Source organism: Saccopteryx bilineata, chromosome 1 (assembly GCF_036850765.1).
Source record: "Saccopteryx bilineata isolate mSacBil1 chromosome 1, mSacBil1_pri_phased_curated, whole genome shotgun sequence".
Lineage (NCBI taxonomy): Eukaryota > Metazoa > Chordata > Mammalia > Chiroptera > Emballonuridae > Saccopteryx > Saccopteryx bilineata.
In genome coordinates, this window is record NC_089490.1 from 14,007,680 (window position 1) to 14,033,935 (window position 26,256).

Below are 26,256 nucleotides of genomic sequence, written 5' to 3' on the forward strand. Positions count from 1 at the left end.
CATGGGTACACTGTTGGTGGGAGTGTAAGCTGGCCTCACCTTTATGGAGGACAGTTTGATAAGGTTAAGAGGCTTACATGTCTTGTTGCCTTTGATTCTCTAATTCCATTTCTTTGAAATTTGTTCTGTGGAAGAAAATACAAAATATGCAGAATACACACACACACTTGCAGTGTTCCTTAAATGTCCAAAGATAGGAAATCGGTTAAATTATAGTACATATACACAAATGATCGAGCCTATGACTGAAAAACATTGAAGGACACGAGAAAAGTCATATGCTGAGAGATGAGGCAGGATATAACAGTGTATGTATGCACAGTATAACCCCAGTTTATCGTTTATATACATTGGAAAAATCAAAGGAAACACCTCAAAATGTGAGTTAGTGTGGGAAGTGCAGTTATGGGTCATTCTGGTTTTCCTGTGTGCAGTTACCTGGGTAGGGTCTGACGCTGAGCTTATCTGGGTCTTGCTTTCCTTTGGAATAAGATGCAAAGACTTGAGAAACGATTCTCTTTGAATCTCAAGGTCTTTTGTTTTGTTTTGCTTTGTTTTTCTTTTGGATTCAGGCTATAAAATTGGAATTGCTTTTCAAAGACTGGCATTTGGGTTCTGGCTGGTTTGCTTAGTGGATAGAGCATGTCCCGGGTTCGATCGCCAGTCAGAGCACACATGAGAAGCGACCATCTGCTTCTCTTCCCCTCCCTCTCCCCCTTCTCTCCCCTTTCTCTCTCAGCCAGTTGCTTGGTTAGTCCGAGCATCGGCCTCAGGTGCTGAGGATAGCGCCGTTGATTTGAGCATCCACCCCAGATGGAGGTTGCAGGGTGGATCCTGGGTCAGGGCTTATGCAGGTGTTCTGTCTCTCTATCTTCCCTCCTCTCACTTAAAAAAAGTTGTTGTTTTTTTCTGGTATTTGAATCAGTGGAATAACATTCTAGTTAGAAGTGCTTTTCATGGTAATGTTTTGAGCGTTGGTATTTTACTGTTAGAGCTGTCTGTTTTAACCTGGTTGGTTGGAGAAGCATGCTAATGAGTCCACAGTCATGGGCCCGCTTAACAAAAACTATTTGACTTTTGTTTGTTTCATTTCCAGACACAAATGAATTCTAGTTCTTGTTGGCCTTCTCAGTGCCTAACTATGTAAAAATTAGTTGCCTTGGGTTTTAGAAGAAAGGGAGGGGAGTATGTGTGGATTAATCAATATAAATGCTTGACCAGAAAACTTGCTCAAAGACCATGGATTACTGAGTATTAAGTAGCTCTTTGCTTTATCCTTGTATGAAGATAGCTTTTGTCATTTTTAAATAGTCTTGTATAAATACTTGATAATGACTAAGAAAATTATCTTAATATTAAGAGTATTACAAGAATAATACCAAGAGTATACTGAGAAAATGTTTGGGGATTTTTAAAAATGTCAGTTTTAAAGACTATATAATAACAAAAACTGTTCATGAAATAATATGCATTTAAAAAAAAGAAAAATGATACTATAATAACAATCGTAGAAATGTGACTTTTTTTTCTGTTTTTTTTAACCAGACTGTTAGTGCATATGTTAAGTCAAGAGCCCTAAACTTTTTTACTTCCTGATAAATGAAAAGCTCTGTGTGACCAAATCCTAAGGAGTCGAATGTTTTCAGTAGTAAACTTGATTTTTATGAGTGGTCATGTTTAACGAGTATAAACAAAAGCGTAATTGGGGTAGAAAATACATTACAAAGTATGTATGTGGTTTCGTGATATTATTGAACTTGGGTAGTGGGGTTTGGAATTATATAGTTCACAGAGACCTGATGGGTACTAGAAGTTCGTTCAGTATTTATTTCCTGTTTGGTTTTTGTGTTTCCTTACAGGTGATTGGTCTGTTGGATGTTTTTACACCTGCAAGGTCTCTGGAGGAATTCAATGATGTGTGAGTAAAGCTTCTGCTTTGTCCTCCTCAGCGGGCGGGGGAAGAGGAGCAGCCCATTTCTGTTCCTGAGCCATTGAGCAGTGTAGAGACCTCAGAATGTTCTTGAGTTCTCTGTGGGGGGTAGAATGTGTTGTATTAAGTGGGACACTTGAAACCATGTCAACACAATACATTAAAAATTAAAAAAGAAATCTTTACTTCTATCATCCAGTTCTCCTGGGGGGTGGGATGAATACGGAAGATGTCTATTATGAGTGGGGAGTGTGTGTTCATCATTTCAGACGTGGTTCTGTATTTGGAGAGCCAGTGGTGAGTCCTTGCGAGAGTGCAGTGGAGAAGATCCTGACCAGGCGGTGGCGCAGTGGATAGAGTGTTGGACTGGGATGCGGAGGACCCAGGATCAAAACCCCGAGGTAGCAGGCTTGAGCACGGGCTCATCTGGTTTGAGCAAGGCTCACCAGCTTGAGCCCAAGGTCATTGGCTTGAGCAAGGGGTCACTCAATCAGCTGTAGCCCCATGGTCAAGGCACAGATGAGAAAGCAATCAGTGAACAACTAAGGTACCGCCGCAACAAAGAATTGATGCTTCTCATTTCTCTCCCTTCCTATCCCTCTGTTCCTATCTGTCCTCTCTGTCACACACACACAGTTCAGTGGGGAAGAGTGTAGGGGATTTGGGCTATGATTGCTATTCTCAGCTTACCTGCCCCAGCTTTTAAAGGAACAGCTTCACATTATTGTAGTTACATCGAGAAATGTTCACAGAGCCCTGGTTCCGGATAGCTTCTTCCTCTGGGTCATCCCGCCCGTGGCCTGGAAACGGAGCTAGAGCTGCTGCGTGCTGAGCCTGGAGGCACTGGGTTTCTGCTCTGCACCAGGCACCAGGGACGGGCCTTCCTTGCCGAGAAGGCTGGCGGACAGTGCTAGTTCCCCCCAGCTGGGGGCCGCTGCTGTCTCTGTAGCCTGGGCACCCCTGGGAAGGCGGAGCCGGCATCTCAGGAGCCAGGGTTGGGGGGCTGGGGACGAGGAAACGGGGAAGGAGAGGGAGCCGCTGCAAGGGGTTGTTGAGGGGTCACCACGGTGGGCTGCTGGCTGGAGCCTGCCTCCAGGAGGCTGGACAGAGCGCACCTCAGGTGGGGAGCATTATCCACCGGCTCCTGAGCCCGTTGGCAAGGGTTATTCCATGGGGCATTCATACCCTGACGTGCCCAGGTTACACATGTGTGAGTGCAAGACCCGTGCGTGCACTCGTGTGAGGGCAAGGTAGTTTCCATCGGGTGTGTTTGCACGTGTCCGAGCACACCGCTGTAGCTCTTCCAGTGTGGAATTAGCACGGCCCCTCCCAGAGGGCCGCTTTTTCCCCCTTTTAACTGAGGTGGGATGTGCAGGGACACATCGCAGTCACCCGGAGTCAGAAGTCAACCTTAGGGTTCTCTCTCGTGTGGCATGTTCTCTGGATGTGTACAAACGCAGGACCGTGTGTCGTCACGATACCATACAACGTGTTTTCACTGTCCTCGGGCAGACGGGTTTTGATATTCTGCCTGCATGTGGAAGAAATGCTGAAGTAACGTGTTTGTGAATTTCTTTGGAAGAACCTTTGAAGCACGTTTGAACTATATCCCTAAATTTTAGCTACAGGGAGATTTATTTAACTAAGAAGTTGATGATTGGCTGACATGGGTAAATGCTGTGTTTTGGCTTTCTCAGGCATTAAGGAACTGGATGATGACCCCCTTTTTCCTATGTGAAAAGACTTTCTTGAAAGCTGGCGCTATTTGAAAGGTTAAGTTTTAACCGCTGTTACTGCCTTTGGCTCCTTTATCCATTTGAAGCCTGCCGACTTCACGTGTAACCACTGAACTGAAGTTGTGCTTATTCTTTCCTTCGTTCTGCACATAACCTGGCTGCTGGGCAGGAGGAGTCTGTGCTTCTTAACTGCAGTGGCCCTTACTCACATTCCTGCTTTCCTCAGATGCAGTTGACATTCAGCATTGTTCTGATTACTTACGAACAGGAACTGAGCTCGTCTCTTGGAAGCAAATCTCAGTGCTGCTTGCTGGATACTTGCTGAGTGGGGTGTTGGAACGCGCCTAGAATAATCAGAAATACTAGTGCTGATGGAATCAAAATCTTGTTAGGGGAAATACATTTAGAACGCTTTGGTATGTTACCAGTTGCCTGTGTGACCTTGGACAAGTCACTTTGCCTCTCTGGGCCCCCCAGTAACTTCCCTGTAAAATGGTGAAAATTGGGGTGGTTGGCTTCCTGAAGTGTTTTCACTCCCAGAGAGCCTCTGAAAAGAGAATGATGAAGCCAAGGTTGCCTTTAGGAAAATGACTCATTGCTTACTCTTTATGACGTGTTGGTATTACTGAAAACAAAGAAATTAGAGCTTGTCCAGGATTATGGCTATTTCAGTGTTTTTTCAGTCATTAGAATTTGCATGAGAGACCAGTCATCATCTCCCAGTGCAGGGCTTGCAAATTTAATATACCTGAATGTGAGAGATGAACTGAACTCTGTAATACCACATACAAAAATTGCACACGGCCCAGTTTTTTGTTTGTTTGTTTTTTGCTCTAAATATATTCCTAATCACATTTATCTTGATCTAGAGCTATGATTATTATTTGAAAGTCTTCTAACTCTTCTTAATTGCGTGACTATAGTCCTTTTATTCTCTGAAAGTAGACTGAGTGTTCAAGATAGGTAATACAGGAATAGGAGCAATCTGGGAGAAAGATGAGTAAGTAAACTGTATTAACAGTTATATTTGCAAATTATTTCCTTATCAGAAAGGTCTGCCAAAATGCAGGTAGAGACACAGTGACGCTCTCTGTAAGATGCCTTCACCAACTCACATTTGAAACCTAAATAAATCACACATCCTTTAAGAAGATACTATTCAGGCCCTGGCCAGTTGGCTCAGCGGAGAGGGTCAGCCTGGAGTGTGGAAGTCCCAGGTAAAATTCCTGGTCGGCACACAGGAGAAGCGCCCATCTGCTTCTCCACCCCTCCCCCTCTCCTTCCCCTCTGTCTCTCTCTTCCCCTCCCGTAGCCAAGGCTCCACTGGAGCAAAGTTGGCCTGGGAGCTGAGGATGGCTCCATGGCCTCCACTTCAGGCTCTAGAATGGCTCCGGCCCCAATGGAGCAGCACCCCAGAGGGGCAGAGCATCGCCCCCTGGTGGGCATGCCGGGTGGATCCCGGTCGGGTGCATGTGGGAGCCTGACATCCTCCCTGCTTCTAAAATTGGAAAAATAAAAAAATTTTTTTTAAAAAGATACCATTTAGTTTTCAGTCTCAGCTCAGCAATAAGATACCCCCTTTTTCTCAGGTCCGCTGATGTAATAAAAAGATAACGGAGCGGCAGGGTCTTTCAGGAAATCTTTCCTTCATGAGCTCCGTGCGAAGTCTGAGTGGGGCTGTCTCCTGGGTGTTCTCCAGTGCCTCGACGTTCCGTGTTTAGCTCTGATCATGTCCTCTTAGGATTATCTATTTACACATGCCTTCCTCTCATCTAAATTCTGTGACTGTCTTTTCCACCGTGGCATCCCCTGTGCTCAACAGTTGTGGGCGGAGCGATGGAATGAACGGATAACCTCGTGCTGTCTTGTCTGTAACTGGTTGCCGATAGCGTGCCCAGGGTGTTCTTTTCACTAGCTCTTTTGTTTTTACCCTGTTTGTAGAATGTCTGGTAGAATGCTGAGTCTGGTTTGGTTGACGTAGGTAATGTTGCTAAGTTAGAGCAGGGGTGAGAAGGAGATGGTGCTGTGACAGTGGTAACTGAGGACAAAGTACTGGATTATGCAGAGGAATGATATGACGTGATTTTTTTTTTTTGTAAGAATCACTGTCTGCTGTGTTTAATCTTTGCTTCGAGTGAGAATAGTTTGTTGTGAAATACACCGGCTGCCTGCCTGGCTACAGAATGGTGCTTTTACCGCGTGCGTTAGAACTGTCTGGGCCACTTACCAGATAAGATCTCTGGCACGGGTATTGCCATGACATACGTTCTTGCCTGGTCTCACTAGTAATGCTGTCTGAGTTGTCCTGGGTCATTCAACCCGATTCGGTGCTGAGTGCCCACTACCTGCCAGACTCGGTTCTGGATACTTTAGATTCTACACGGAACAGAAAAGAACCTCCCTGAACGTTGTACAGATGGATAGCAGCACACAATGAGCAAATAAAACAAGAAATGAGGTCCTAGGGTAGCAGGCAGCAATGCCATGGACAGAAGAGGAGAAGGTAGAGCAGAGAAGGGAGAGGAGGCATCTAGGCCGAGGGGAGGATGGTGGGTTTTAAAGGAGGCAATAAGGATGTGCCTCCTTGAGAAGGAAATTTTTTATTTTATTTATTTATTTTTTTACAGAGACAGAGAGAGAGAGAGAGGGACAGACAGACAGGCAGGAACGGAGGGAGATGAGAAGCATCAATCATTAGTTTTTCATTGCGACACCTTAGTTGTTCATTGACTGCTTTCTCATATGTGCCTTGACTGGGGGGCCACAGCAGACTGAATAACCCCTTGCTCGAGCCAGAGACCTTGGGTCCAAGCTGGTGAGCTTTGCTCAAACCAGATGAGCCCGCGCTCAAGCTGGCGACCTCAGGGTCTTGAACCTGGGTCCTCCGCACCCCAGTCCGATGCTCTATCCACTGCACCACCGCCTGGTCAGGCGAGAAGGTAAATTTTGAAACAGAAATTTGAAGGAATAGCAGAATGAGGCTTGTGCGTGTCTGGTGGGGGAGCATTCCAGGCAGGGGGAACAGCCAGTGCTAAGTCCTGCGGCGGAACACTGCATGGACGTGTTGGGCTTGCAGCACGGGGTCCTCTGTGGCCGAAGTAGGGCAAGTGTGGAGCTAAGTGAGAGCAGGGCAGACAAGTGGAGGTGACATGGGAGTGTTCACTGGGGACAGGGTACTGGATTAAATAGACGAATGACATGATGTAATTATTATTTATTTATTTAAGAATCACTGTCTGCTGTGTTGAGAATAGACGATAGCACATCCCAAGGTTCACTGAATATATATATTCAGAGGCTTGTGGTTATAAGCTGTCAATCCCTGTGATTATTTTAAATACGGAAATTGCCTTTTGATAATTGCTTTATCAAATAGGGCCAACAGTAGTAGAGATGCCAGTCTGTGGATAGAAAAGATTTTTTTCTAGATAGCTTCTTTCTGAGTGTATTATGTGTTGAAAATAAAGGTGGTATGGAGTAGGAGTCTTGACAATTGGGTGTTACCCAAAAAGTGCTTAATAAATGAAGCTCTAGACCAGGGTGCTATCTGCAGTGCTGTTGCAGTCCACCGGTTGCGGACTTCTGCCTTTTTTGCTGGCACAGGACACTTTAGTTATGAGTCACTTTGAGTCGTCATGGTTTATGCTCTTTATAGATTGTTTAAATGTAAAGGAGACCACCTTCTTGCAAAACAAAGACTGTGTCAGCCCATGACACCCTCTTTTCCACCTTGAGCCTAGTAAAGTCCTGCTTATTAAACTCCATTTTAAGGATGGGAGAACCAGCAACAGACAGCTGCCCAACTGTTCTTAAGTCAAACCTTCATTAATTTATTTGAGATGTTGTGAACACTGACAGTAGCAAGACATGTGTTCACCAAACTGTTATTAAAGTTACTTTCCGGAGACAAAGACAATGGAAACAGTGTGGCTGTCTAGTAATGCTCCTCTTGGCATTGACTTATTTACAATGTGCTCATCTACCTGTTCCTCCCACTCCCTTGTTCAAAGTTGGTGTGTTTTAAACTCCTTTTAAAAGTTGGTGTGTTTCCCATAAGCATTCAAGTAACCTTGCAGGAGGCTTGCTTTGCCCACTGTTGCAGGATTTACTTTGGAAACATTTCTATTGTGATGAGTTGGAATTTGACAGTTGGTTGTCATGGGTTGGTCTTTGAGCCTCATGGAAACAGCATACAGTGACTTTGTTATTTCCTTTAAGACACTTCTGCCAGGAAAAAAATGCTTTTCGGTTGATTTAATTGTGGCCTAGCAGCAGTGCTTGCTAGTTCAGACTGTATAGACTGATTAATCTTCTCTACTTACGTAATGTTTTGACGGTCTCACCCTCTGTCTGGAAATTTCAGTGATAAAATGGATGCGGTCTCTGATGGGGAGGGGGCTTCAGGGAAATCACACAGGGTAGGATATTCTAACTATAGAAGTATCTTCTTTCTCAGGCTGTGCAGTCAGCAGTCTGGCTGTGTAGGATTTCTTGTCACTTGGAATTACTGTGGTTGCATGGGTAATACCGCTTAATGCTCTTGTGAACTAGCAGACATGTGAGAGGGTGAAGATTTTTTAGGTTTTATTTCAAGACGTATTAAGACAGATTCTAGGTAGAATCATCCAAAAACAGTGTTTCCACTATGGACCTTTCCTTTTTTTTTTTTTTTTTTTTTTTTTTTTTTTTTTTTTTTTTGCATTTTCTTTTGCATTTTTCTGAAGCTGGAAACGGAGAGACAGTCAGACAGACTCCCGCATGCGCCCGACCGGGATCCACCCGGCACGCCCACCATGGGGCGACGCTCTGCCCATCCTGGGCGTTGCCACGTTGCGACCAGAGCCACTCTAGCGCCTGAGGCAGAGGCCACAGAGCCATCCCCAGTGCCCGGGCCATTTTTGCTCCAATGGAGCCTTGGCTGCGGGAGGGGAAGAGAGAGACAGAGAGGAAGGTGCGGCGGAGGGGTGGAGAAGCAAATGAGCGCTTCTCCTGTGTGCCCTGGCCAGGAATCGAACCCGGGTCCTCCGCACGCTAGGCCGACGCTCTACCGCTGAGCCAACCGGCCAGGGCCCGGACCTTTCCTTTTTAAAATTACTTTTATAGGCTCAGGGAATGATCCTTCTATTACTCGATGTTATATAATTACTTGCACAGTAGTCTCACACGGCAGAAATTGAATTCTCTCTTCCCGAGCCCGAGTCCTGCAGTGTGTCATAAGTGGTATTAGGGATACACCAGCCATCATCAGCCCAGTGTTCTGGGGAAGTTCTGATTTCAAAATATTAACCAGTTAGTCACAGTTTTCTCATATTTGTCAGATGATATGTCCATTTGGGGTTACAAACTATAGTGACTGATTAGGACGGACTATTCATTGCTGTTTTTGCCAGCTTTCTTTTACATTAAAGGCTAACTTTGATAGTAGCTATTGAGACTCGGTAAGAAAATTAGCAGAAGACACTGCTTGCCTGGTTGGTGCGTCATTTATAAAACATTTTTAAAAAGGATTGTTTTCTTGACTGACATTTTATGTCAGCTGGAAGAACTGGGAGGCAGTATGTGATGCAATTAACATCATGGTCTCTGAGCTCAAACCATTTTGGATGCCACCCCTCTTAACCTGGAGCAACTCCCATGTTCTTGGTCTGTCTCTGTCTCCTTGTCACTGAAATAGGAATACTTATGAGACTTACCTCCCAGAGTTGTCAAGAGAGTACATGAGACCTGGGCGTAGGAGACAGTGCTTGGCACGGAGTGAGCTCTGTTTAATCTACTACTTTGAGCTACCTGGAGCTTGGAGCATCCCTTAAATAAGAACTACCTTTATGAAAACATGGGAAAACTCCAGTTTGTACTTCACATTACATTTAGAGTTCATCATCTCCTCAAGGCAATATAAACATGCAAGTTTGAAAAATATGAAATGCTGAAAATCTTAAAGTCACATCTAGGCAAACATTTTTTGGTCTTAGTGGAATTGGGAACTGAGCATAGCAGCCCAATAGGGAAATTAGGAAACAGGGAAAAAAATTCAGTGTGTGTGTGTAAAGAGAGGTCATACACGTACTTATCCATATAACATATCATTATAGTAGATTTAAATTTACTGGCCTGGTTTTTGTCCCTCCAATTTTTTTTTTTAAAGAAACAAATGAAATGAAATCAGCACTTCTTTTTTTAAGATTTTAGTTATTGATTTTATAGAAGGAGGAAATGGGGGGGGGGGTTGCTGAGCAGGAAGTATCAACTCAAAGTTGCTTCACTCTAGTTGTTCGTTGATTGGTTGTCCTATGTGGCCTGACCGGGCAAGCCCAAGTTCGAACCGGCAGCCTCAGCACTGCAGGTCAACACTTTACCCACTGCACCACCACAGGCCTGGCAAAATCAGTGTTTAAAACGGGATTAGTAGACATTATTATTCAGCTTCAGGAATGGGTAGTGATTCTTACACAGTAGACAAAACCTAACCTAATTTTTTTTTTTTTTTGTATTTTTCTAAAGCTGGAAACGGAGAGGCAGTCAGACAGACTCCCGCATGCGCCCAACCGGGATCCACCCGGCATGCCCAGGGGGTGATGCTCTGCCCATCCGGGGCGTTGCTGTGTTGCAACCAGAGCCAGTCTAGCACCTGAGGCAGAGGCTATGGAGCCATCCCCAGCGCCCGGGCCATTTTTGCTCCAATGGAGCCTTGGCTGCGGGAGGGGAAGAGAGACAGAGAGGAAGGAGAGGGGGAGGGGTGGAGAAGCAGATGGGCGCCTCTCCTGTGTGCCCTGGCCGGGGATCGAACCCGGGACTTCCGCACACCAGGCCGACGCTCTACCACTGAGCCAACCAGCCAGGGCTACTAACCTAATTTTTTTTTTTTTTTTTGTATTTTTCTGAAGCTGGAAACGGGGAGAGACAGCCAGACAGACTCCCGCATGCGCCCAACCGGGATCCACCCAGCACACCCACCAGGGGGCGACGCTTTGCCCACCAGGGAGCGATGCTCTGCCCCTCCGGGGCGTCGCTCTGTTGCGACCAGAGCCACTCTAGCGCCTGGGTCAGAGGCCAAGGAGCCATCCCCAGCGCCCGGGCCATCTTTGCTCCAATGGAGCCTCGGCTGTGGGAGGGGAAGAGAGAGACAGAGAGGAAGGAGAGGGGGAGAGGTGGAGAAGCAGATGGGCACTTCTCCTGTGTGCCCTGGCCGGGAATCGAACCCGGGACTTCAGCACACCAGGCCGACGCTCTACCACTGAGCCAATCGGCCAGGGCTACTAACCTAATTTTTAAAAATTCAGCCTCCTTAGCACTGATGTGGTTTTATGGTCCCACCCGAGTCGTCCAGTAATGAGTGGGTAAGGCACTGCACCTAGACTGTCTGTGGTGAACCTGTTGGACCGGAATGTGATCATTCCCTAACCTTACCCTGTAAAGATAGGATTAACTGCCAGTACCACACCCTGGAGGAGAAGGTTGGGAATGCCTCATTTGCGTACAGATAAAAATGTATTCCTTCTTTCTTTGAAGTAAGTGCAGGAATATTGTTAGTGCACAGTAGCCTTTTACCAGGCATTCCTGGAAAAAAGAAGAATTATAATTTGCAAATGTAAAGATACTCCTGTATTTTAGAAATCTTGGAGGTTCAGTAACTTGGAGGGTTTATCATGAGGTTAAAAATGTAATGGTGGAGCCCTGGCTGGTTAGCTCAGTGGTAGAGCATCAGCCCAGCGTGTAGAAGTCCTGGGTTTGATTCCTGGCCAGGGCACACAGGAGAAGCACTTATCTGCTTCTCCACCCTTTCCCCTCTTCTTTCTCTCTGTATCTCTCTTCCCCTCCAGCAGCCAAGGCTCCATTGGAGCAAAGTTGGCCCAGGCGCTGAGGATGGCTCCATGGCCTCCACATCAGGTGCTAGATTGGCTCTGATTGCAATAAAGCAACGCCCCAGATAGGCAGAGCATCACCCCCTAGTGGACATGCCAAGTGGATCCCGGTCAGGCGCATGTGGGAGTCTGTCTCTGCCTCCCCGCTTCTCACTTCAGGAAAAAAAAAATTTTTTTTTAATGTAATGGTGGATTTAACATACAAGCTACTTTATCATGGCCGTGCATTTAAGGGCCCTGCAGAAATAACATTTTTTAAAGGAACATGATAGTAACACATATTCTATTGAAATAATATCCATTTATGCTCTTTCCTATTTGGGGGGATCCTAGGAGAAGCTATGCCAAATAGGGGTGAGTTCAGGATTTTTAGAGACATCGATGACAGTTTGAAAGAGTGGTGTTGAAAATGAGGCTCCCCTCCGCCCCCGCCGTGAGATGTTACTAAACTTTTTGGTGTCACAGTGGTGCTTACTGGGTTGGTTGTCTTTTCTTTTAAAGATAAGAACTTTAAGGTTTCTGTAGTATTGTGTAACTCTCCATTAATTTCCAGGTATCTGGTGACCCATCTCATGGGGGCAGATCTGAACAACATTGTGAAATGTCAGAAGCTTACAGATGACCATGTTCAGTTCCTTATCTACCAAATTCTCCGAGGTCTCAAGGTACAGACAGTATTAGCAATAATTTTGAGACGTGAAACCCTTTCTCTCCTCCTCTCTCTTCTATGTAGGACTTAAGAGAAATAAAACAAAAAAAGTAAACCTTTCTTATGGGAAAATATGAATACAAAATCGCCGGTACAATCACAGTATAATGAACCCCTGTGTTTACTCAGTAACCATAATTACCAGCATATGGACAATCTGTTTGTCTTTTGTATTCCCCAAGCCCGGGATTATTTTCAGGCAAGTTTAGACATCATATCATTCCATGCATAGGTACTTCAGCATGCATGTCTGAGCATTAAGGACTCTTTGTTATTGCATCTAAACAGTAATAATAATTTCTCGACACAATCTAGTCTCTGGTCAGTGTCGTGTTGAAACTTTAAAAGCATCCTCAGGGAAGCTAATTTATCTGTGGGATGGGGCAGGTAAGCCGTGTTGTAAAATCAAGCCACTTTTAGATTTAGCAGCTTGGAGTCCTTCCTGAGCTCCAGAGAACCAACCAGAAACTAGAGCGAAAGCTCCGTTTCCTTCCTACGTCAGCTCTGAGTAGAGTTGACGGTGTGGAAATTGTAGTTAATGATAAATGTATAGACCACGAATAATTACCTGTTCTGATTTCTAATCCCATTGTTAACGCTTAGCAGTTGTTACTGATTCATGAAAACGTACCTCCAATAAGTCATAGAAGGTGGTGGTAGGAGGTGGGCGATGACGTCTCCTTTAACTGACTCTTTCCTCTTCCACAGTATATCCATTCGGCCGACATCATTCACAGGGTATGTCTTCTGTTTTTTAGTAAAATATTTAGGGGCACTGGGTTTGGTGTGTGTGGTGGTGGAGGGAGGCTTGAATTTAGCATTGAAATGTTGGTTCATTGCCGCTTTACTTTAAACTGATGAAAGAAAGAGGATCTATAGTTTTTACCTATTTAGGGCTAATTAGGACTAGACAGGAACTACAGGATGGAGATTCCTGTGTAGAGCTGGGTGAAGTCTTACTTTTCTGTTGGACCGTCATTACCTCTGAGGAGAGAATGCACCCTGACCCTGACCCTGTCCTCCCTCTGTGCTTGCTCCCCAGGACCTGAAACCCAGTAACCTAGCTGTGAATGAGGACTGCGAGCTGAAGGTAAGGGGAGAGACCCGGGGCAGTATTTGTCTCACATAGTAATTAGTATGTTGGATTATCCTGGCAAATTTATGTAGGGAATGGTTTATAAGCCATGACTTTTTTATCTGCAGATTCATGTCGTTTAGAATATCAGACTTTGAGATTTAAACCATAGACTTAGTAAAGCTTTAGTTTTAAGTGACATTAAAGGTGGCATCAGGCCCTGGCTGGTTGGCTCAGTGGTAGAGCATCAGCCTGGCGTCTGGATGTTCCAGGTTCAATTCTCTGTCAGGGCACGCAGGAGAAGCGCCCATCTGCTTCTCTATCCCTCCCCCTCTCACTCCTCTCTCTCTCTCTCTCTCTCTCTCTCTCTTTCTTCTTCTCTTCCTCCTCCTCCTTCCTTCTTGCAGCCAAGGCTCAATTAGAGCAAGTTGGCCCCAGGTGCTGAGGATGGCTCCATGGCCTCACCTCAGGTGCTTAAAAAAAAAAATGGCTCCTGTGCAAAGGAGCAAGGGCCTCAAATGAGCAGAGCATCACCCCCTAGTAGGCTTGCTGGGTGGATCCTGGTCGGGGCGCATGTGGGAGTCTGTCTCTCTGTCTCCCCTCCTCTCACTAAAATAAAATTTAAAAAAATGAAAAGTAGCATCAGGTATCTTGTTTTCACACTAAAAGTAAAATTTGAAATTTACTGTATTAGTTGTAATAAAGGGAAAGTATAGTCTCCATATCGAGTAAAGCAATTCTGAAGAAATAATTATTAGGTTAAACAGGAAAAATGGCAGAAACCTACTCATTCAAAATAATTCAAATAGGAGATAAATAAACCATCTATAAATAGCAAGCAGCTCTGGAATTGTTTTTGGTTTGTTTTATTTCTTTTTCTAATAACTTTATATGGTCCTGGCCGGTTGGCTCAGTGGTAGAGCATCAGCCTGGCATATGGATGTCCCAGGTTCAATTCCCAGTTAGGGCACACAGGAAAAGTTCCCATCTGCTTCTCTACCCCTCACCCATTCCCTTCTCTCTCTCTCTCTTTCTTCTCCTCCCACAGCCATGGCTCAAATGGTTTGAGCAAGTTGGTCCCAGGTGCCAAGGATGGCTCCTTGGCCTTGCCTCAGGCACTAAAATAGCTCAATTGCTGAGTAATGGAGCAGCGGCCCTCAGTGGGTAGAGCAATACCCCGTAGGGGGCTTGCTGGGTGGATCCTGGTCAGTTGCGCGTATGTGGGAGTTTGTTACTCTGCCGCCCTGCTTCTCACTTGATTAAAAAAAAAAACTATATTTTTCAGTTACAGTTGATATGCAATACTATATTAGTTTCATTTCATTTTCTTACTCAATGTTTTTGAAACATAACTGACCTACAGTAAAATGAATCATTTAAAGTGTACATTTGATACATTTGTATCTCCATGTAACCACCGACTGAATTATGATAAAGAACATTTCTGTCACCCAGCGCTCCCTGGGCCCCTTCCTAGCCAGCCCCCGCCCTTCTCTCCCCCTGACGCTGGCGACCGGCAGCACCCATCTGCTTCCTGACACTAGAGAGAATTGTCTTTTCTGGAGTGTCATGCAAATGCAATTTTACAGTATTTTTGTGTGTGTATGTGTGTCTGATTTTTGCTTAGAATAATGTTTTTGAGACTCACCTGTTTTTACTGTTTCAATAGTTCATTCCTTTTTCATTGCCGAGAAGTATCCATTTTATGACTGTGCCCCCATCTGTTTATCCACCCATCTGTTGATTGGCACTTGCTTTGGTTCTAGTTTGCGGCTGGGCTTTGTAAAGTCTCTGTGAATGTTCACATGCGAGCCTTTTGTGTGAACGTTCCCTGTCATTGCTCTTGGGTAGATACCCAGGAGTGGTGTTCTTGTTCTGCTTTCTGTCATTTCATTTTTCCAAGTGCTCGCCGTGTTCCCCAGGCGTCCTGAGCACAGACGAGGAGATGGGTCTGTGACGGTGCTGTGCTGTACTGTGCCTCAGTGTAGGCACCGGGATTTTTTCCCTCGTGCTCTACAGGTCTCAGGAGTTTGATTCTAAGTTAGTGCCTGATTTCTCCTCTTTCTCTTACTTAGATCTTGGATTTCGGACTGGCTCGACACACCGATGATGAAATGACTGGCTACGTGGCCACTAGGTGGTACAGGGCCCCTGAGATCATGCTGAACTGGATGCATTACAACCAGACAGGTATTGCTGACGCTAGTTCTGTAGGGTCTGTAAGTGCCCTCCTGGGTGTATTTGGGATTCTCAGAAGTAGAGATGGTGGGAATGGGAGGAAATTCTTTTCTTCTCTCACTGATCCTTTTAAAGTTCACAAATAAAAAATATTTCAATTTCTCAGAGAAAGTAAACGTTTTTTTTTTAAGTTGAGCGGAAGGGAGATAGTGAGGGAGACCCCTGCATGTGCCCCTGCAGGGATCTACCTAGCTACCCTGTCTGGGGCTAATTCTCAAGTACTGAGCTATTTTTAGCACCTGAGGCTCTCAGTGCTCAGAGCAATACTCAAACCAGTTGAGCCACCTGCTGCAGGAGGGGAAAAGGAAGAGGAAGGAAGAGGAAGGGAGAAGCCAGATGGGTGCTTCTCCTGTGTGCCCTGACTGGGAATCAAACCCGGGACTTCCACACGCTGGGCCAATGCTCTATGCACTGAACCCCACTGGCCAGGGCTGGAAGTAAACTTTTAATGCGCAGCTTTCAAACTATGTGATTTAGCAGTGGGGTTTTTATTTACGTATTTAGATGTTCATCTTACTCTCAAAGTATTTCTACCTGAAGACAATGGAATCATAACCTTCACCTCTCAGCATTAGTTGGGAGAATCCACCATTTCCCTCGAGAAGACACTGTAGCCCCTTTGTGAGCATCTTATATCTCTCGCCTGAATTATGTTTTGACTTATCTTACCTGTGAAGCCCTTCGGTGGGGCGAAGGTCATAATAAACCGACGTATTTCTGTGAAGATGAATATGATTGTTGAACCTCGGATGTCTTAAATATTCATTTGAGTGTTTTGCTCTCGTGATCGTTTCATTTGTGGCCGAGTATGACAAGAGTGACACCATACGTACTTTTTTTTCCTTTTATCTCTCTTTAATTTTGCCAGTTGATATTTGGTCAGTGGGATGCATAATGGCCGAGCTGTTGACCGGAAGAACATTGTTTCCTGGTACAGACCGTATCCTTTCAAAGTGCTGGGTCCTTGTTTTTTGTTTTTATTTTAACCTGTATCCCAGTGTCTGTGCAAGTGTATCGCTTTCGCCTGTCCTAGGGAAGGCTCTCAGCCGCTTGCCTCTGTACTCCACGCACGCGTGCCCGGCGAGACCTGCCCTCCGGCCGGGCGCCTTGTCTTGGCGAGGAGGAGGCTCCCGTCTACTTTTGTGAGTCGGAAAGATTCCTCAGAAGCTGGAAGACCCCGTGGAAAGCTCTCACGTCATCTTCTTTTGCAGCGAGCTTCTGACCATAGGAGCATTCTGTGTCCTGAGCGTATGCACAGGAGGGGCTGGGTCTCAGGACTGGTTAAATCTGCTTGTGCAGAGCCGTCAGGAGCATGGATACCCTTTTATAATGTTCGGTTTACATATTCAAAAGGCTGTATTTGGTCTCCGTAATGGTACACGCCCGCTGACCCTCGTTAGGTGTGCTTAACAACAAATCATGAAAGCAAGAAGTGACGAGGTCACTCTGTCGTGTGCCTTTTTTTTTTTTTTTTTTAGCACCACTTTATTTCTATTCCAGATTGTAGCCAGCCCTAATTCACTTCCCGATTTGTTGTGTGGTTGATGGTTTCTCACGGCCCCTTTATGCTGTAGCCCTTTTCCTGTCGGCTGGGTGCCTGTTTCACGGTTCGGGACGAATCTCACCGATAGGTGCTTGGTTCTTCTGCTTAGTGAAGGGAGGGATGTTGAAATGGTATTTCTAGAATTGGGTTTGAGGATTTGGGTAAAGTTCATTTGACTAGCCTTCCAGCGGTTTGGGGTGGGCTTCTCAAGGGGCTGCGGTCACCGGGGCTCTGTCAGGCTCAGAGAACCAGACACAGTCTCAGCCCCTCACCTAAGCAGACGCTGCCTTTATACACCTGACTGTCGGCTCACTTGCGGATAGTTTGGGGTACGCCGCTGTGTGACTGTGCTGCTCCTGTTCTTACCTGTCCAGGTGTTCTGACCGTCCTCTTCCAGAGAAAAAGTGCTTTTCCGATGAGCGGGCACAGTCTCTTCCTCGGGCACAGCTGTCTGTTTTCCTCTGGGTGTTACCGGGTAGACGAGTCCAGTCTCCTTGTAGTTAGCAGTCCTTACTGCTCCTCACCTCCAGATTTGAAGTCAGTTTCATACCTTGTGTGTTTCCCCTTGACCCTTTGTGTCTGTTTCTTAGAAATGTGTGTGTGCCCCTGACAGTCCGGGCTCAGAGAATTGGGGGGAGTTCGTGTTCCTCCTTTCCCTCAAGGGCCTGCGTGAGTCCCATCCCCGAGTCTGCCCTCCCGAGCACGCTCCTCTACCGCTTCGTCCATTCTTTCTCCCCTTCTTTACACCTGTCCCTCCATCTGCCGTCAGCTGGCCGTGGCCCCGGCCGCTCACCCCTGCGCAGACGCACCTCACGGCGGGCCGAGCACCGGCCCTGAAAACGGGCTCCCTGGGTTGTAGGTCTGGTCGCTCTTTTCCTCTCAGCTGTGGACGCTGAGCAGGTTTTCTGACCTCCGTCTCTCGGCGTCCTGAACTATAAAACGCTGACAGTGCTGCATCACTCACAAGGTGGCTGTAAGAATTCAGTGAGAAAAGAACCTGGGAGCTGTGCAGAACGCAGCCAGCCAGGAAAGGTTAGCCAGCTTCTCCCTGAAGGGTCCTTGGGAAACAGTTCCTCCCTTTGTCTTTGCTCCCTACCGCCTACCCGTGACTCAGGAAAGCATAACTGTTTGTTTCATTTGTATTTTGTGACAGGTAGGAAAGAATGGATCTCCTTGGCAGGCTCTGGTACAAAGGTTTCCAAGTGTTTGTGCCCCGTGGGCCCGGTTGAGAGACAGCCAGCTGCCTGTCCCTGGTGGCTTGGCCCCTTGGCAGGCTAACTTGCAGCCTGTAGGACATCTTCTCTTTCCTTGCACTTAAACTTTTTTTACTAGGGGATTCTGTTTTTTAATATATGTGGATTCATTTCAGAATTCTTCAGTCATCTTTTGAGTCAGATATTCTCCTGGATCATAAATCAAATTGAAAGGACCTATATACTGCTCACAAAAATGAGGGGATATTTCAAAGTGAATATGAAGTGATTTAAAAAAAGAAGCATGTGATTTCTTTTTTTTTATAAATAAATTTTTATTTTAATGGGGTGACATCAATAAATCAGGGTACATACATTCAAAGAAAACATTTCCAGGTTATCTTGTCATTTAGTTCTGTTGCATACCCATCACCCGAAGAGAGATCGTCCTCTGCCACCCTCCATCCAGTTCTCTCTGTACCCCTCCTCCACCCCCTCTCCCTGCTTCCCTCCCCCCACCCCCCGTAACCACCACACTCCTGTCCATGCCTCTTAGTCTCGCTTTTATGTCCCACCAATGTATGGAATCCTGCAGTTCCTGTTTTTTTCTGATTCGCTTATTTCACCCTGCACAATGCTACCAAGACTCCACCATTCCGCTGTAAATGATCTGATATCATAATTTCTCCTAGCATGGCGTATATGTGCCCCATCTTCTTCATCCAGTCCTCTCTTTTTTTTTTACAGTGATTAAAAGCCTTTAAGCAAACTCTTGGCCAATACAGCAAGAATCCATAAAAGAGTAGTGTCCTTAACATGTTCACCAAGTCCAAGTTGGCCCCATCACCATGCCAAATCCCTGAAAAATGCAACCCAACCACAGTTCAGTCTGTTAGGAGCTGTCACAGGGAGCAGGAGTCCAGGAAAGTTCCCCACAAGAAAAGTCCGCATGGCACTGGAATTGTTGTCACCATTCTATACTTTGTAGCTCATGTCCAAGTCCCAATGACCGCTGCTTCTAGCTGGTAGTGATTCAGGTAGACTGGAAAGCATATGATTTCTTTTAATTAAACAAGAACATCAGAAAAGCAAGTCAAAATTGTTTGATTATGCAAATGAGATGCAAGATCAACTTCTATCTCATTGGTGAAAATGTACTATACCGAAGGCTGGAAGTACTGGAGCATCTGCACGGTCCCCGATCCCCTCATTTTTGTGAGCAGTGAATTTGTAACATGCATAAAACCCCCCATCTTATCAGTTGCCATCTCTGTAGATGTAGCTTTGGTTGCCTGTAAGGAGAGAAAAAAGTGTGTGTGCATTTCTTCCCTGAAATGTGCAACCACTTACATGCTAACACAGTATGGTTCTTAACTCACATTGTGCATGTGAATATTTTGGGGCTCTTCTCAAAACTCCAAATGCCGGGCCCCGCTGCAGGGACTCGGCCTCAGGGGCGCGGGTCAGTGCACAGTCCTTCAGAATGCTTACGTTCCCTCTTGGGACTGCGTGCGGCCAGTGTTGAGAAGGATGAGAGTGTAATGCAGTTGACTTTTCTTTTTAACCTTCCTGGCTGATCCTTTAGGGCAGGGGTCTCAAACTCGCGGCCCGCAGGCCGCATGTGGCCCGCCCACCAATTTTGTGCGGCCCCGCAGACTGGCCCGCAGACTAATCCACGAAGTTTGATTAGTCTGCGGGCCGCACAAAATTGGTGGGCGGGCCGCGAGTTTGAGATCCCTGCTTTAGGGATGTCTCTCCTCATTTTTTTTTTTCCCTAAAGTACCAATGAGATCAGAAAGTTAAGAATCTAGAATTATCTTCTTGAGGGCATGGAAAGATGTTAGTAAAGTTCTAGTTGAACCCCTGTTTTTATAGCTGAGGAAACCAAGACCCAGAGAACATAGATCCAAAGCTATTCCCTCTGAATCGGGTCCCAGTTTCTTTCTAATACCCTGTTCGTTGTGCAGACTCCTAATTTCTGTAACCCTCTTTTTAAAACCTCTGCAGAATGGGCTGGCCCCATACTCTTCTTCTGTTGCCCAGAAAGGCACACGGCTACTGCCTGTTAGGATCTCTAGAGCAGTGGTTCTTAACCATTGGTCCGTGAACTGGTGCCAGCCCTCAAAGTTAACCCCCCTGATGTTGTATGAAGATTACAGAGTCTCTGATCGGGTGGTCTGTGACCAGCGGCTGAAAGACCACTGCTCCCACCATGTTCTTTATTGGAGTGCACAGTTCTGTCTTCCTCACTTACTAATCATCTTGCGTTTGGCACTGGTGGTTATAGCTTCTAAACGAGAACTCTGTGATAGCATTTCCTACAGTGCTGCAGATAGGTGTTCTGTGTCCGTGCCGCCTGTGTCCGTGCCGCCTGTGTCCGTGCCGTCTGTGTCCGTGCCGTCTGTGTCCGTGTCCGTGCCGTCCGTGTCCGTGCTGTCTGTGTCCGTGCCGTCTGTGTCCGTGCCGCCTGTGTCCGTGCCGACTGTGTCCGTGCTGTCCGTGTCCGTGCCGTCTGTGTCCGTGCCGTCCGTGTCCGTGCTGTCCGTGTCCGTGCTGTCTGTGTCCGTGCTGTCTGTGTCCGTGCTGTCTGTGTCCGTGCCGTCCGTGTCCGTGCTGTCTGTGTCCGTGCTGTCTGTGTCCGTGCTGTCTGTGTCCGTGCCGCCTGTGTCCGTGCCGACTGTGTCCGTGCTGTCCGTGTCCGTGCCGTCTGTGTCCGTGCCGTCTGTGTCCGTGCTGACCGTGTCCGTGCTGACTGTGTCCGTGCTGACTGTGTCCGTGCTGTCCGTGTCCGTGCCGTCTGTGTCCGTGCTGTCCGTGTCCGTGCTGTCTGTGTCCGTGCTGTCTGTGTCCGTGCCGCCTGTGTCCGTGCTGACTGTGTCCGTGCTGTCCGTGTCCGTGCCGTCCGTGTCCGTGCCGTCTGTGTCCGTGCCGTCTGTGTCCGTGCTGACCGTGTCCGTGCTGACTGTGTCCGTGCTGACTGTGTCCGTGCTGTCCGTGTCCGTGCCGACTGTGTCCGTGCTGTCCGTGTCCGTGCCGTCTGTGTCCGTGCTGTCCGTGTCCGTGCTGTCCGTGTCCGTGCTGTCCGTGTCCGTGCTGACCGTGTCCGTGCTGTCCGTGTCCGTGCTGACTGTGTCCGTGCTGTCCGTGTCCGTGCTGACTGTGTCCGTGCTGTCCGTGTCCGTGCTGTCCGTGTCCGTGCGGTCTGTGTCCGTGCTGTCTGTGTCCGTGCTGACCGTGTCCGTGCCGTCTGTGTCCGTGCTGACCGTGTCCGTGCTGACCGTGTCCGTGCTGACTGTGTCCGTGCTGACTGTGTCCGTGCTGTCCGTGTCCGTGCTGTCTGTGTCCGTGCTGTCTGTGTCCGTGCTGTCTGTGTCCGTGCTGTCTGTGTCCGTGCTGTCCGTGTCTGTGCTGTGTCCGTGCTGACTGTGTCTGTGCGGTCCGTGTCCGTGCTGTGTTCGTGCTACCTGTGTCCGTGCTGTCTGTGATGTCCGATGGTGATTGGTAAGCCACCCCAACCACATGTGGCTAGTGAAACTTAGGAACTGAATGAAAATATTTCTGTGGTAAACTGTATTAATGGAAAATTTCCCATTTTCACCATGTTTTTTTAAGTAGACAAGGCAGTTGTACTAATTGCAATCACAAAGTTGTGCAACTGTCACCGCTAGCTATTTCCGAAGCCTTTCACCACCCCAGCCAGAGACACTCTGTTCCTGTTCTTCCCTCCCACAGCCTCCTGTTGCCTCTCCTTGACTTTCCATCTCTACGAATTGGCTCAGTCTAGATAGTTCATAGAAGTGGAACCACACAATATCGGTCCTGTTTGTGTCCGGATGATTTCACATAGCATGTGTTCAGGGTCCGTCCATGTTCTAGCCCAGGGGTCGGGAACCTTTTTGGCTGAGAGAGCCATGAACGCCACATATTTTAAAATGTAATTATGTGAGAGCCATACAATATCTTTAACACTAAATACAAGTAAATGTGTGCATTTTATGTAAGACCAACACTTTTAAAGTACAATAAGTCTCTGAATTCTTTTTAATAACGTTATTATGCTGTTGCTAACCAATGATGAATAAAGTACTTCTTACCATTAATGCGACTTCTGGTGCTGCATGGTTTTGCTGATGGCTTTGTAGTCTGGTTGATAACGTGGTGAGGTTAAGCTTCATGCAGGTGTTGAGACTTCCATCCATTAAACATGATCGTAGGTTGGTCATTAGATGTGAGAAAGACTGCTCACATGCATGCGTAGAGCCAAACATTGTCAGTACAGCAATATTCACACTCTGCAGTGTGTGGTATGTGACAGAAAGCTCGTTCCAAGTTTTGACAATCAGCTGGTCTGTGTGTTGAAGTTTTTTCATTTCTCCCCACTTGTGTTTGCTCGCCAACTCTGCTTGCTGTCGTGCAAGTCTTTCCAAATCTTCATTCAGTGACTTGAACTTATTCACCCACATGTCTGAGGCCTTCAGGTCAGCAGCTTGTAGCTCAAAATCTCTGATGGAGACACTGGGGATGTAACTCAGGTCGGCGCTGTCCACTATACACTCGTGTGGATGGATGATGAACTTAAAAAGACGAGTGCACTCACGAAATTCTCCAAAGCACGCTTTGAATGACTGCAGGAGATTAGATGTGAAGCCTGCTAGCTGCTGAAGATCAAGATGTTGAGCAGGGTCACTTGCTGTGCATGCATCTTTAAACTCTCCCAGTTTTTCAAAGTGTAGTAAACAACCTGTTTCAGTGTCGGTGATGAAGAGTTTCAGCTTGTTTTCAAATGCAAACACTGCTTGTTGAAGGGATAAGACTGTATTTCCAACACCTTATATTTTCACATTGAGCTGGTTCAGATGTTCAGTCATGTCCACGAGATAGAACTTCAGGAGCCACTCAGTGTTGGCTAACTCAGGATGCTCAACGTTTTTCATCTCAAGAAAAGTCCAGATTTCGCTCAGATAAGCCGTGAAACGGCTGAGTACCTTCCCTCTTGATAACCAACGCACATTGCTGTGCAGAAACCGACCAGGATAATTATTCCCAACTTCATCCAGCAGTGTTTTTTTTTTTATTATTATTTTTCTGAAGCTGGAAACAGGAAGAGACAGTCAGACAGACTCCCGCATGCGCCCAACCGGGATCCACCCGGCACGCCCACCAGGGGCGACGCTCTGCCCACCAGGGGGCGATGCTCTGCCCATCCTGGGCGTCGCCATGTTGCGACCAGAGCCACTCTAGCGCCTGAGGCAGAGGCCACAGAGCCATGCCCAGCGCCCGGGCCATCTTTGCTCCAATGGAGCCTTGGCTGCGGGAGGGGAAGAGAGAGACAGAGAGGAAAGCGCGGCAGAGGGGTGGAGAAGCAAATGGGCGCTTCTCCTGTGTGCCCTGGCCAGGAATCGAACCCGGGTCCTCCGCACGCTAGGCTGACGCTCTACCGCTGAGCCAACCGGCCAGGGCCCAGCAGTGTTTTAAACTGGAAATCATTTAAACTTCAGGCAACAATCAAGTTGACCACCTGAATGACCAGTGACATCATCTCACCAAGCTGCTCACCACACATCTGAGCACAAAGCGCCTCCTGATGTAGGATGCAGTGAAAACTTAGGATAGGTCTCTTTTCATGTTCACAAAGAAGCACTACAACGAATCCTGTTTTTCCCCACCATGCATGGAGCACCATCAGTACACACCGAAATAAGTTTATCCATCGGTAGATTTTTTTTCTTTAGCAAACTCATTGAAAGACTTGAATAAATCCTCCCCTCTTGTTGTCTCTTTCATAGGCAAAACAGCAAGACTTTCCTCACGTAGTGTGTCACCGACAGCATACCTTGCAATCACGCTGAACTGGGATAAATGGCTTACGTCTCTTGACTCATCCAAAGCAAGAGAAAAGAATGGTGCTGCATTTATGTCCTTCACTTGTGTTGCCTCAATTTGATTTGCCATGATGGTGCAATCGTGAACAGTTCTTGCCGACAGAGGCATATCTTTATTCATTTGATTATCTTGTCTTTATCCGAAAAGTCGTCAAAAAGTTCATTGTCAACATCAAGCATGAATGTTTTGGCATACTCCCCATCTGTGAATGGCTTTTCGTTTCTCACAATTGCTAAAGCACCAGCAAAGCTAGCCAAATTCCAGTCACCTTGTTGGGTCCAAATACAGAGTTGCTGCTGACTAGCTTGCACTCTGCACAGTAGCTCTTGACATGCTTTCTTCCTGCTGTCCCCTGCTGGATATTTTGATGCAAATGTAGTATGGCGTGTGTTGAAGTGCCGCTTTATATTTGACCATTTCATCGATGCAATTTTATCATTGCATATTAGACACACTGCAGAACCTGCTCTCTCCACAAAGGCGAATTCCTCTGTCCATTCCTGCTGAAAAGTGCGATACTCCTCATCTTTCTTTCTTTTAGCCATCTTCTTTGTCAAAAGGGTTTCTGCAATTAGCTAGCTGACTACTTGATTAAAAGGAGGAAAGTTTACTTCCTGACCTCACAATGACCTGTGTACATTACACATTATCCAATAGAAATTTGGTGTTGTCCCGGAGGACAGCTATGATTGGCTCCAGCCACCCGCAACCATGAACATGAGCGGTAGGAAATGAATGGATTGTAATACATGAGAATGTTTTATATTTTTAACGTTATTATTTTTTTATTAAAGATTTGTTTGCGAGCCAGATGCAGCCATCAAAAGAGCCACAACTGGCTCGTGAGCCATAGGTTCCCGACCCCTGTTCTAGCCTGTTATCAGAATCCATTCCTTTTTTTATGGATGAAACACTGTTCTTTTCTGTTCTATGTGCTTCCACATTTTCTTTGTCCATTTACCTGTCCGCAGACACAGGAGGCTTCCACCTTCTGGCTGTTGTGAATAGTGCTGCAGTGAACACTGACGTGCAGGTGTCTGAGTCCCCGCTGTGCACCCTTCTGGGTACACACTTAGGGACGGCATGGTTGGGTCATGCAGTAACTCTGCGTTTAGTTTTCCTAGGGGCTACCAAACTGTTCCACAGCCGCTGCACCGTGTTCCGTTCCAGCCAGTGATGTGTGAAGTTTCTCCACGTCTTCACCAGGACTTGGTTTCTTTTTCCTTTCCTCTCTTTCTCAGTCTCCACCCCTCCATGTCTTTCTTCCTGTCTTCTTTTCTCTTGTAGTCATCTCAGGAGGTATGGTATCAGTGTGGTTTTGATTTTCATTTTCCTAATGACTAATAATTTTGAACATCTCCTGTGTTTACTGGTCGTGTGTGTGTGTGTGTGTGTGTGTGTGTGTGTGTGTGTGTGTTTCAAGAAATATACATCAAGTCTTTTACCCATCTTTTCATTGGGTTGTCTTTTTGTTGGATTTTAGTTCTTTATATTTACTGCATATTAAACTTTCATTCATTAGATACATGATTTGCAAATATTTTCTCCCATTCTATTCACTTTCTTTTAAAAATTTTATTTATTGATCGATTTTAGCAAGAGATAAAGGAGAGAGAGAGAGAAAGAGAAAGAAACATTGGTCTGTTCCTGTGTGTGCCCCGACTGAGGATCCAAACGGCAACCTCTGTGCTTCAGGCCAATGCTCTAACCAGCCGAGCTATCCAGCCAGGGCCCATTCTCTTCCCTTTCTTGACATTGTCCTTTGATGCTTAAGAAGCTTTAATTTGGATGAAGTTTCAATTTATCTATTTATTTTTCTTTTGTTGCTCATGCTTTTGGTGTCGTGTAAGAGTGTGTTTCCAGATTGAAGGTCATGGAGCTTTACTGCGGTGTACTAAGAGTTTTATGGGTTTATCTGTTAAACTTAGGTCTTTGATCCATTTTGAATTCATTTTTTATGGGTTGTGAGGTTAGGGCCAATTTAATCTTCTGCTGTGTGGAAATCCAGGTGTCCTAGCACCATTTGTTGAGGAGACTGCTCTTTCCCCATGGAGTGGGCGTGGTGCTCCTGCCAATCAGCGATCTGT

The 26,256-nt window shown here is 46.4% G+C and overlaps 1 protein-coding gene and 2 non-coding genes across 7 annotated transcripts in view; 1 reads left to right on the forward strand and 2 right to left on the reverse strand.

Moving 5' to 3' along the window:
• MAPK14 (mitogen-activated protein kinase 14) overlaps nucleotides 1-26,256 on the forward strand; it is an 82,351-nt gene that overhangs the window by 35,093 nt on the left and 21,002 nt on the right. For 4 of the 5 annotated variants that reach the window (XM_066235900.1, XM_066235817.1, XM_066235748.1 and 1 more), the window contains exons 3-8: nucleotides 1,860-1,918; nucleotides 12,082-12,193; nucleotides 12,946-12,975; nucleotides 13,280-13,327; nucleotides 15,388-15,502; nucleotides 16,419-16,490. In XM_066235900.1, coding sequence (XP_066091997.1) covers nucleotides 1,860-1,918; nucleotides 12,082-12,193; nucleotides 12,946-12,975; nucleotides 13,280-13,327; nucleotides 15,388-15,502; nucleotides 16,419-16,490 — 436 coding nt within the window. The remainder of the gene's footprint in view (nucleotides 1-1,859; nucleotides 1,919-12,081; nucleotides 12,194-12,945; nucleotides 12,976-13,279; nucleotides 13,328-15,387; nucleotides 15,503-16,418; nucleotides 16,491-26,256) is intronic. The other variant, XM_066236069.1, reaches the window with a different exon arrangement.
• Nucleotides 10,433-10,508, reverse strand: TRNAT-GGU (transfer RNA threonine (anticodon GGU)). Its single transcript has one exon. It is a non-coding gene; the product is annotated as a tRNA-Thr (tRNA).
• Nucleotides 10,845-10,920, reverse strand: TRNAT-GGU (transfer RNA threonine (anticodon GGU)). The gene has a single exon. It is a non-coding gene; the product is annotated as a tRNA-Thr (tRNA).